The sequence below is a fragment of the Myotis lucifugus genome, unplaced genomic scaffold, assembly GCF_000147115.1.
Source record: "Myotis lucifugus unplaced genomic scaffold, Myoluc2.0 scaffold_38, whole genome shotgun sequence".
NCBI classification, from domain to species: domain Eukaryota; kingdom Metazoa; phylum Chordata; class Mammalia; order Chiroptera; family Vespertilionidae; genus Myotis; species Myotis lucifugus.
The window spans coordinates 2,148,525-2,161,641 of NW_005871086.1; the positions used below are offsets into that span (position 1 = coordinate 2,148,525).

Sequence of the window (13,117 nt, forward strand, 5' to 3'; positions counted from 1 at the left end):
TCAAGGCAGCAAAGTTTCAATTATAGAAGATAAATAAATCCCAGATACCTGCTTCCAGCCAGCCTCCACTGGGAGCTTGGGTGGCTGGTAGCCGTGGCAGCCTGCAAAGAGCCATCAGCCCCTCACCCAGACTGGCCAAGCACCCCAGTGGGGACCCCCATCATAAAAGGGCTGTGGCCAGCCTGCAAAGAGCCATCAGCCCCTCACCTTGGCTGGCCACACCCTCAGGGGTGAGGGTCCCCACTGGGGGGCTTGATCAGCCTGCAAAGAGCCATCAGCCACTCACCCAGGCTGGCCAGGAACTCCAGCAGGGACCCCCACCCTGAAGGGGGTGTGGCCATTCTGAAAACGGCCCTCCGTCCCTCACCCAGGCTGGCCAGGCACCCCAGCGGGACCCCCACCCTGATCTGAGACATCCTTCAGGGCAAACCAGCCGGCTCCCACCCTTGCACCAGGCCTCTATCCTATACAATAAAAGGTTAATATGCAAATTGACCCTAACAGCAGAACAACTGGGAATGACTGGTCACTATGACACACACTGACCACTAGGGGGCAGACGCTCAATGCAGGAGCTGCCCTCCGGTGGTCAGTGTGCTCCCACAAGGTGAGCTCTGCTCAGCCACAAGCCAGGCTGATGGCTGCCAGCACAGTGGTGGTGGTGGGAGCCTCTCCCGCCTCCTCAGCAGCTTAGGCCTGCTCCCCACTGGCAAGTGGACATCCCCCAAGGGCTCCTGGGCTGCCAGAGGGATGTCTGACTGCCAGCTTAGGCCCAATCCCCCAGGGAGTGGGTCTAAGCCAGCAGTTGGACATCCCCTGAGGTGTCCAGACTATAAGAGAGCACAGGCCAGGCTGAGGGACCCCCACGAGTGCACAAATTTTTCTGCACCAGGCCTCTAGTTGTAAAGAACACTGCTATGAACATAGGGGTGCAGATATTCTTTTGAATTGGTGTTTCAGGATTCTTAGGCTATATTCCCAGAAGAAGGATTACTGGGTCAAAAGGCTGCTCCATTTTAATTTTGTTAGAAATAAGGCAAGCCCCCAAATTCAGGGGTCTTGGTAGAACACAAAACATACTGGGGAGCCAGGAAGCAAGGCAAATATCTTTACTTCTACGTAGAAGGGCATGCACACATGGTCTGGAAGCACGCACACACCAAGCAGGCAGTGTGCTGGGCGGTCTGGTCGGCTTTATAATCTCTGAGGCATGTTACCTGTCCCTTACTCTTGATTGGAGCTCAGGCGCACAGTCTTTTATGGTTTGCTAATTAAAAGGGAGGGACTGGCCTTTGCCATTTCAAGATGGTGGCCCCCAGGGAGCTGCAAGCCATGCGGCCAAAATGGCGGCTGCCAAGTTAAGCATTTCAAAATGGCAGCTATCTAAACTGTTCTTTGACAGAAAAGATGACTTGTTTATTCTCACAATTTCTTGAGGAAACTTTATGTTGTTTTCCACAGTGGTTGCATCAGTGCACTAGGGTTCCCTTTCTGCACATCCTCACCAGCACTTATTGATGGTAGTCATTCTGGCAAGTGTGAGGCTATATCTCATTGTGGTTTTAATTTGCATCTTTCTGATGATTAGTGACGTTGAACATTTTTTGCATGTTTATTGGCCATCTGTATGTCCTCTTTGGAGAAGTGTCTATTCAGGTCCTTTGCCCATATTTTAATTGGGTTGTTTGTCTTCCTGGTGTTGAGTTGTATAAGTTCTTTATACATTTTGGAAATTAATCCCTTATCAGATGTATCATTGCCAAATATTTTATCCCATACAGTGGGTTCCCTTTTCATTTTGTGGATAATTTCCTTTGCTATGAGAAGCTTTTTAGCTTGATGTAGTTCCATCTGTTTATTTTCTCCTTTGTTTCTTTTGCATTGGGAAATATATCAGCAAAGATATTGCTGCAAGAGATGTCAGATTTTACTGCCTATGTTTTCTCATCAACTGTAATGATTCATAATAAAAGCAATGTCTATGACAAAAATCCACATCAATCCATGGGTTAAGTGGTGAATTTGGAATTTTAAAAAGGTTTGGAGTTAAGTGACAGAGATGTCAACCAATTTAAAATTTATTCATGACATGATTTCTTGCCAAGTTATTGAAATGCACTTTGAAGCCTGTGAAGCAGAGTAACACCACCTTGTAAAATGAAACTTTATTATAATATTTTATAGTTGAAAGGAGTAATGATTATGTTACTATTTTGTGTCATGTAGATAATCTCAGAAATTCTCATAGTTTTAGGTAAAGAAATAGAATATTGGGGACTAGATATTAGTTAGAAGAAATATTACTAAGAAATATTAATCATGCTCCATTAACTGTGATTGTTTTGTTCTGATTTAAGAAAGCACATTCTAGCACAGCCACCATGGCTCAGTGGTTGTGAAGCATAGTAACCTCCATCTTGTGTAAAAACTGCTGTTTGAAATTTTAACCCTGCTATTTTGGCTTCTGTAAACACTTGTTTGCTTAAATAATAGGGAAAAATAAGACTACTCCCCATTCCAGAGAGGCCATAAACTATGCCCAGACAGAGTTGTCAATGCTGGCGCCAGGCTAGGCCTTGAGATATGGTCTCACGGCCCAATCCCAGCACACAGGACTTTTTTCTCAGAAGGTCTGGAAGTCTCATCCCCAATTTGGAGGCAAAGAGCTGAAAAAGGTATAAATAGAGAAGACTTCTACCATGTTGGGGCCCAGAATTTGACAGAGACATTCTACTCTGAGCCTGCTAGTGCTAGCGTAATAATAAAAGACTCCAAACTATTTTGGCTTATTGATTAAGGCATCTTCTGATTTACAATATAACAGTTGCACATCAATCTGTGAACTGGGAGATCACGTGATTCACCATCAGGGTGCATGCGCGGGTCAGGGCTCCATCCCCAGTGTGGGTCATGCAGGAGGCAGCCAATCAATGATTCTCTTTCATCATTAATGTTTCTATCTCTTTCCCTCTCCCTTCCTCTCTGAAATCAATTTTTTTTAAAGAAAAAAAAAGCACATTCTAATCTGGCTGGGAGTTATATGGGACCTGGGACCTCACCTGGAAATGTGGCCCATTTTCCCCAAAAGAGAGCTGTCTATTATCATGGAAAGATTAACAACTTTGTTGTGGAAAGGAAACAATGGAGTCCCTGGATGCCACCCCGGCCCTTTGCAAACTCACATTGCCTATAATGTATAACCATTATATCCATTCTTATTCCTTTTGCCCATTTCCCCCCTGTAATCTTTGTCCTTGTACCCCATATAAGCAGTTGGTTTATGGGGGGAGGGATAGAGAGCAGATTTTTGTGGATGACCTGCTGCTCTTTCATACTGCCAGCATTATTGGGATAACCATTCATCTATTATTCCACCCTGTCTCTGCTTAATTGGCTCAAATAGTGAAAGGTAGCCCTGACCCATTGGTTGTCTGATTTCAATAGCAGGATACCTAAATAAAAACATTATTATTAATAATTTAGTGAGCATAAAACTGTTCATTGTACCATTAATGTATATCACATTTTAAATTACTTAACATATCTTAACTTTCTTTTTATAACTTCTAATTTCTGAATATGTTAATGTTGTACTTAATATATGCTTTTAGTAATGAATCTGTAACATATGTAGAACAATTGTTATATTGAGATGTTATGCTCGGAAAATTTTGGATATTATTCATCTAATAAATTACCCGCAAAATTGTCAGAAGGAGGGGAGATGATAGTTTGGGAGTCATGTGAGGGAAGGAGGGGTCCATTAAATAAAAAATGTCTACACTTACTATAGTGCAATGAATCATCCAATACTCTCATGCCTATTTTAATCATGCCGATGCTCAGAGACAACAGCATCATATTACAGGGTCCGAAATTAAGTATAAACCTCTCTCCTGGTCATGCTAGGGCAGCAGCTTCAGTGTTTTAACAACTCCCACTGAAATTTGGATTCCCAGAGCTCCAACAGATATGCCTCCAAAGTGGTTCACATCTTTATAAGAGAGGCAGATCACAGTACGCAGAGTAGTATACAGTGCACCGCAGAGTGTGAAAGGTAGATTTTTATATTAAATAATCCTGTGAATATGTCGTGCCTCATACTATGCCTTTAGAACAGGTAAGAGAAAATATTCTAGAGAGTTAATTCATTAGACTTTTAATGTACTGAAGATGCTGTCTTAATTAATTTTGTGTTTGCTGGAAGGAAAGGATGTGATTTTGAGATATGAAATCTTCTCACTGGGAGGTCACATACTATTTCACAATGAGCTATAACCAACAATTTTTATAAAAATTTAAAGGATATATGCTCTCAAAGTGACGTAGCAGAGTAAAATTTGACAGTAGGTGGTAAATTATTAGGAATGATGACTAAATTTAAGAAAAGTAAATCCTGAGCATCCAGATAACTCATACCATCATCAAAAATAATGGAAAAGCTAGAAACTCATATTTACAGAATAGGAATATTTTTCTTTTTATCAAGTTTCAGGTGTTGACAGAACATGTAAGTAAGCATATTAGAGAAGGAGCTGATGAGGGAGAATTAGTGACTAGAGCTAGATATTTGGAAAAAATCTCTGTATAAAACTTACCATTAGACCATAAATATAAATGTGATCTTAAATGAGTAAAGAGAGAGAAATCCTTACAAGATGTTCAAATTTAGGGAAATGTAGGGAAATGTAAATTAATTCAGGACACTTATTATGAGTATTTTAACTAGTCGGGAAAGTATTAAACAAAACCAGAGAATAGCAAGTTTCCTTATACATAGGGCAGTAAAAAACATAAATTTAAATAGGGGACACTAAGAAACTTTAAAACTAGATTGGATGGGATTTGCAGTATGTTATTGATTGTCTTCTACTGCAAGATATTTGAGTACAAGCTGCTGGACCATTCTAGAAAGCTAAATTTAAAATGCTAAAGTAATATATTAAAAATAATTTTTTAAGGTTTTATTTTTTATTATTATCATAGATTTTTTTCTAGCTCAAGCTCTGGTTTGCATAAATAATTTTAACTTAAGAATAAGGGCAAAAGTAAAATAATAGTTCAAGTTTTATTGAATATAATTCACATGGTATAAAATGTACCTGTTTTTTTAAAAATATATTTTATTGATTTTTTACAGGGAGGAAGGGAGAGAGATACAGAGTTAGAAACATCAATGAGAGAGAAACATCAATCAGCTGCCTCCTACACATCTCCTCCTGGGGATGTGCCCGCAACCCAGGTACATGCCCTTGACTGGAATCGAACCTGGGACCTTTTAGTCCGCAGGCCGATGCTCTATCCACTGAGCCAAACCAGTTTCAGCAGATTTACCTGTTTTAAGTACACATTTTAATGATTATTACATTTGCATAGTTATCCAACTATCACTACAATCTTATTTTAAATAATTTTCATCATCACAGAAAGAAAAATCGTGCCCTCAATCCCCAACTCACTCAATCCCCAACTCAAGGTGACCACCACTATAACTCTGTCTCTATGAATTTGTGTTACCAAGGCCAATAAATGAAATTACACCACATGTGGTCTATTATGCCAGGCTTCTTTTACTGAGCATTATGTTTTTGAAGCCCATCTGTAACTTAGCATAACTATTTATAATTTTTAAAAACCATAAAATCAAATAAAGTTCAAATTGTATTGATTCTCTTAAATTGCCTATAATGAAAGAGGAAGGAAATAATTATTTGAATAAGTTACTTGTATATTAATGCATGAGCAAGAACAAAAATGTTCATATCCAAGTACTTAATAAAACAAGTATTGGCTCATTCCTTTCCTAAAAGAGATTTATATGGAAAATTCTCAGGATTGTAATCTTGGATTTGCATGAATGACTCAAATTCAACACAAACCCTCTCGGCACTCATTCTGAGCCTGACCAAGAGCTTATACATGTATTATCTTGTCTTATACTCACCACATCCCTTTGGGGTAGTCCTGTCTCTAAGACTTGTGAGGACTTACTTAATTATGTGGATCTTAAATTTTTAATTACTAAATAAGGGGTGGAGAATAAATATTACTAATTTCATTCATAGCTCTAATATTATTATCCAAAGTGCATCACAAATCGAGTAAAAGTAATTAAATAAAATGTGCAATTAATTATTCAAGAGAAGAAATTTTTCTTCCCTAATAGAATTTTTGTCTAAACTGTATGATTATTTCTTTCCTTCTATTTATATTGCCTTTGTATACTCATAGTATAAGAATGGGCATATAAAGTGTAGAACTAAAGAAATATTTTTAGAAAGCTTGCTTGACAAAGGAAGGAGAGGAGTAAGAGAAACAAATGCTGGGAAAGCCATCACATAAATGAATGCCAGCTTTCCCTCCTAAGTAAAAGGGCACAATAAAATATTTCTCAATCAATTTATACTTATTTGTATTAATTGTTGTTGTTAATCCTCACCCAAGAATGTTTTTTACATTGATATTTAGAGAGAGTGGAAGGGAGAGAGCAAGGGAGAGAAGAGAAGTAGGAAGAGGAGGAGAGAAAGAGAGAGAAAGAGAGACATTGATCTGAGATACCAATTGCTTGGTTGCCTCCCCTACATGCCCCGATTGGGGCCTGGTTCGCACCTGCAACCTGGGTAGGTGCCCTTGACCAGGAATTGACCCACAGCTCTTCGGTGCTTGGGCCCATGCTGCAGGCACTGAGCCAAGTTTGTCTGTTGTTGTATCATGGGGCATAAAATTCCATGTAGCAAAGGTATTCATTCCCAAATTATAACTGGCATATTCATTCCATCTAATAATTATCAAGACTTGTCATTCTACAAAGTGCATCTAATTATTGCAATCACTGTCACAAAAGTCTCAACATCAAAATTTCTGCTCACTCACATGATAATAATGTAGCACAACCCTTCAGAGAAGGCATGGTGTGATGGCGGTCCTCTCTGTGCTCTTCCAGACCCACAGTCCATCATTCAGCATCCACTCCGCATACTCCTGAAGGCTGACCTATGGGAACTACATCACCTTCATCTTTATTTTCCCTAATGTATAGGCATCATCTGTTTCTTAAAGTATCTAAGTAAGGAAAGTAATTGAAGGAATTAAGTTTGGAGAATGGTGATAGGATATTTTTGACAAGAGCCTGAATAGAAATGAAAATAGGGTGAGAATTACAAGTTATTGGAGAAAAGAGAACAGACACTTCCTATGCATCTTTATATCTTAATTCAGTCCCTTTTCTAAATACACCATTCTTTCTTTTCACTACTTTTAATTATTTTCTTCCTATAAATTCTCACACATTCTCTAAGCCTGTCCTTTTTGTTTATTGACCATGAGAATTGTTTTTACTTTTAAAATGTTTTGAAGATAATAACCTAAAGCCATATATGAAGTGTCACTTGGAATTGGTCTCCATTATTTTAAAATTCATACATGTTCCATACACCTTGTAATAAATTTAATACTTCCTTATATGGTTTATTGCTATTTTTGTTTGATAATTACGTCTCTCTAGATTATAAATTTTCTAGACCATAGGGCATTGATTTATTCTATATAAGAAAAAAATAGTGCAGTTAATTACAACCTAGAGGGATTCAAATACACTTATTGAATAATATCTCCTAAGGAATTCACATAGAACATATGAATTTAATAAATATGTAGTAATATAGTAACTTAACCATAAATACACATTTCTTTAATTTTGGAGGCAATGTGGTATATAAATATGAGCCCAGATTCTGATATCAGACTGACTGGGCTTGATACCAGCTTCGATGCTTGTTAGCTGTGTACCCATGAGTAAAGCAGTAAATACTTCTATGCCATAGTTTCCTAATATGCAAAAATTAGGATAATAATAATACTTGGGATTGTTATGAGGCTCAAATGTGTTAATGTAGGTGAAACAAAACAGATCTTAGCACACAAAACTCATCTAATGTTACTGATTAATTTTGATCATTCTAGATCCCATGAACAATCTCTAAAAAGTTAGAATGATATATTACAATTAAAGACAATTCAGTATGATATATTACAACCTGGAAAAATCTATATGTTAGGATTGAATTCTTTCATTATTTATTCCTAAAAAGCCACATATGTACACTTACACATAATACACACACTCTTCACTGAAAACAAGTTCAAAAATATCTGAGTCTGAGCCCTTGTTTCTCAGTATACTACACAACAGAAACTAAAAAGCAAAATTATTTTTAATGAATTCAAACACTCATTTTCATGTATAAATTAGTTTCTAATTTTGTGTGTATACACTTGTTTATTTTAGAATGATAGAATAACCTTAGCAAATTACTTCAAAGATATAGGACAATACAGTTCCCTCATCTCCAAATCCTAATATCATATATTGAGTAACATAATCTCAAAGGTTGACACATAAAGAAGATTATAATTAAAAAGGCAAAATAAATATTAATTTATTTACTTATCTAATTTTTTCACGTGAACACATTAGTGACAAAGTCATGATCAATTGGTGAGTATTATTTGATAGAATACAGTAGAAAACAAAATTTCACTATTTCAAATGCTCTTTAATTACTAACTATAAGAATATTGTTACTAAGTGATGTGACCCATAAACTAATCTCTAATTATTAATAGTGATGTGCTATATATTTCAGATGCTCTCTATCACCAACTATTATTCATTAACTAGAAATAGAAAAACATTGGTGCTAACTGTGGCTTAATTTTTTTTATTCTTTTTGTAGAAAAGAACTTCTGGGACTTTTCTGATTTGAGTAAATGGATCTCAAAAATGAATCTGTAGTGACTGAGTTTATTTTACTAGGATTTTCTGGACAATGGGAACTTCAGATTTTCTTCTTTGTGACATTCTCCTTGGTCTACAGTGCTACTGCATTGGGAAACATTCTCATTATAGTCACAGTGACATTTAGCGCCACCCTTCATTCTCCCATGTACTTCCTCCTTGGAAACCTCTCTTTTTTGGACATGTGTGTCTCCACTGTTACCACACCCAAGATGATCACAGACCTGCTTGCTGAACAGAAGACCATCTCCATATGGGGCTGCATGACCCAGATGTTTTTTATGCACTTCTTTGGGGGTGCTGAGATGACTCTTTTGATAGCCATGGCCTTTGACAGATACGTAGCCATATGCAAACCCCTGCACTACAGGACAATCATGAGCCATCGCTTGCTGAAGGGGTTTGTGATACTTTCGTGGATAATTGGGTTTATACACACCATGAGCCAGATGGTATTAATAGTGAATTTGCCTTTCTGTGGCCCCAATGTTGTAGACAGTATATTTTGTGACCTTCCCCTTGTGATTAAGCTTGCTTGTATCCAAACATATACCCTGGAACTATTTGTCATTGCTGACAGTGGGCTGCTCTCACTTATCTGTTTCATCCTCCTGCTTGTCTCCTACGCTGTCATCCTGGTCACTGTGTGGCAACGATCATCTGGAGGGCTCTCCAAGGCTCTGTCCACATTGTCTGCACATGTCATTGTAGTCACTCTGTTCTTTGGACCTTGTATCTTTATCTATGCCTGGCCATTCAATAGTTTTGCAGGCAATAAAATCCTTTCTGTATTTTACACTGTTATCACACCCTTCCTGAATCCGATTATTTATACCCTGAGAAACCAGAAAATGCAAGTGGCCATGAGAAAATTACGGTTCCTACTTGTTAGCTCTATGCAGAACTTCTAAATTTAAGCATAATAAAATTAATACTACTTTTTAATGCTATGCTAACAGAACTTGAATAGATTATACATAACACATGGTTTCACTCTTCTTATGTTAAAATCATAACCAGAACAGAAAAAATTAATAATAAAATATTTTTCATGATCACAATGCAGTTATAGCATATAATGATAATTATCAGCCTGCAGCAAACAGACATAAAATCATTGAGACTTTTACATAGGCATTCAATATATATTTACTAATAAAGAAATAAATATGACTAATTAGAGCTTTAGTCTTCTTATTTGACAAGGTAATATGTCAAACTTTTGAGCAAAATAGATTCATGTCACAATTCTATATAATAGAAGCCCAGCAACCGAATGGTGGAACGACCAGTCGCTATGTTGGGCACTGACCACCAGGGGGCAGATGCTCAACACAGGAGCTTCCTCTGGTGGTCAGTGTGCTCCAACACCAGGAGAAGCCGCTCAGGGGGCGGGTTCAAAATATCTTGGCTAACCAGAATGAGTGGCTGCTCCCTCAGCAGGCCCCCCAGTGCACAAATCCCATGCACTGGGCCTCTAGTTTCATTTTAAACAAAGATGAATGCTGAGCAAGAAGAATCCCAGAGGTTCCATTTACCTAAATATATTCTAATTATATTAATTGAGAACTTAATTTGTATCTCATGTTCTAATGTAGAATGGTGGTAGACAAGATTTCTTCTTTTTAAAAATTTTTCTTTATTGTTGAAAGCATTACAGATGACCCTCTTTTTCCTCCCCATTGACCTCCTTCCTTCCCACTCCTACCCCTTTCTAGGCCTTCACCCCACTATTGTCTGTGTCCATGGGTTAATCATATATGCATATAAACTACTAGGTTGATCTCTTCCCTCTCCCACCACATTCCCTCTGAGGATCCTCAGACTGTTGCCTGCTTCCATGTGTCTGGATCTATTTTGTTTGTCTGTATTATGTTCATTAGATTCCACATATAAGTGAGATCATGTGATACTTGTCTTTCTGTGACTGGCTTGTTTCACTTAGTGTAATACTCTCCTAGGACCTCCATGCTGCCTTTAAGAGTAACAGATCCTTCTTTTTACAGCTGCATAGTATTCCATGGTGTAATATACCACAGCATTTTTATCCACTCATCTACTGATGGACACTTGGACTAATTTCAGGTCTTAACCACTATAAATTGCACTGCTCTGAACATAGGGTACATACATTCTTTCTGATTGGTGTTTTGGGTTTCTTAGGATATATTCCTAGAAGTGGGATCACTAGGAATATGGCAGTTCCATTTTAAATATTTTTAGGAAACTCTACATTGTTTTGCATAGTGGCTGTATTAGTCTGCATTCTAACCCGGTAGTGTATTTGGATTCCCTTTTCCACATCCTGCCCAGCACTTATCATTTGTTGATTTATTGATGGTAGTTATTCTAACAGGTGTGAGGCAGTACCTCATTGTCGTTTTAATTTGCATCTTTCTGATGATTAATGGCTTTGAGTATTTTTTCATGTGTCTTGGCCATTTGTATGACCTCTTTGGAGAAGTGTCTATTTAAGTCTCATGCCTATTTTTTATTGGGTTATCTGCCTTCCTATTGTTGAGTTGTATGAGTACTTTATATATTTTGGCTATTAACCCCTCATCAGCTGTATCATTGACAAATATGTTCTCCCATACAGTGGTTTTCCTTTTCTTTTTGATGCTGGCTTATTTTGCTGTGCAGAAGCTTTTTATTTATGTAGTCCCATTTGTTTCCTTTTTTCTTTGTTTCTTTTGCCCTCAGCATTGTATCAGTGAACATTTTGCTACATGAGATATCTGATATTTTGCTGCCTGTTTTCTTCAAGGATTTTTATAGTTTTTCAGCTTACATTTATCCATTGTGAGTTTATTCTTATGTATGTTGTAAGTCGGTGGTCTAGTTTCATTTTTCATGCAAACACCATTTATTGAAGAGACTGTCTTTACTGCATTGTATGTTCTTGCTTCCTTTGTCAAATATTAATTGAGCATAGTGGCTTGGGTTGATTTCTGCATTCTCTGTTGTGTTCCATTGATCTATATGCCTCCTCTTGTGCTAGTACCAGGCTAAGGTTTATTCTTTTTTTATGATGAATTGCTTCATTCTTCAGCACTAAGGTGACTTTTGTTTTAAGAACTTGAAGGCTGGTTTTGAGTTATGATTTAATTAACTTATTTATTATTAAATTGAGTTATTATTGAACTGACTTCTCCTTACCTAGAAATGGAAAAATAATTGACTTCTCCATAGGCTCAAACATCCACCTAATTAAACAAAGAGAAAGAACAAAAGGAAAAATAAGTGCATACATCTAAATAATAAAATGTTGGGCTCTGCCTTTGTCTTTTTACCTAATATCTCATCTCCACATATAAGCAAGATAGACTACTATTTATTTTGTCACCCTGTATTTCACTTAACTAGGATTAAATTCCACTGTCTGACAGAATTATCAAACACCAGTGTATATAACTACAGAGAAATTGGACTTAAAATTCTTTGCCTAGCCTTGTGTGACTCAGCGGTTGATCATCGACCCAGGAACCAAGTGGTCAACAGTTCGATTCCCAGTCCGGGTTACGCGCTCAATCCCCAGTAGTGGGCATGCAGGAGGTAGCCAATCAATGATTCTTTCTCTTCATTAATGTTTCTATCTCTCTCCCTCTCCCTTCCTCTCTGCAATCAATAAAAATATATTTTAAAAATGTTTTCAACTTGCACTAAACATGAACAACATAATTTTAGAGTAATGAAATCTTACTAATTTCACAATAACATACGGATTTAGGAACTTAAAATAGAAGAAAGAGAAGGAAAATTTGGAATGCTAGAAAGCAGTAAGCCAGCCTGAATCATGGAGGACATGACAGGAATAGAAATGTTGATAATAATTTGCTATCAATTGAATAATAATCAACCATATAAAGAGTTAAGAAACTCTGTAAGCATTAACATGGAAAATTCTCCAAGATACATGGAAAGTTAAAAATAAGATGCAAGATATTGTGTATGATATTGTTAAACAAAATCTTAACTTCCATGGCTGAAATTCTTTTTATTTTTTAATTTTATTTTTCTTATTGACATTATTACAGATGTCCCTATTTCCCCCGCCTTTGTCCACCTCCACCGAACCCCAACTCCTCCTTTCCTCTGGTTATCAGCACACTGTTGCCTGTGTCTAGGATTTACAGATGGACAATAGACATTATGAAAAAAATGCTCAACATCACTAATCAGCCAAAACCAGTTTGGCTCAGTGGATAGAGTGTCGGCCTGCGGACTGAAAGGTCCCGGGTTCGATTCTGGTCAAGGGCATGTACCTGAGTTGCGGGCACATCCCCAGTAGGAGATGTGCAGGAGGCAGCTGATCGATGT

General features: G+C 37.5%; 1 protein-coding gene across 1 annotated transcript; it reads left to right on the forward strand.

Moving 5' to 3' along the window:
• The first annotated feature begins 8,769 nt into the window (after window positions 1–8,769).
• LOC102427416 (olfactory receptor 4L1-like) lies at window positions 8,770–9,708 on the forward strand. The gene has a single exon (XM_006087465.1). The coding sequence runs from the start codon at window positions 8,770–8,772 to the stop codon at window positions 9,706–9,708; it is 939 nt and encodes a 312-aa protein (XP_006087527.1).
• Window positions 9,709–13,117: the final 3,409 nt, after the last annotated feature.

Coding starts and splice junctions, on each gene's coding strand:
- LOC102427416 (XM_006087465.1), top strand. CDS start 8,770: ATGGATCTCAAAAATGAATCTGTAGTGACTGAGTTTATTTTACTAGGA.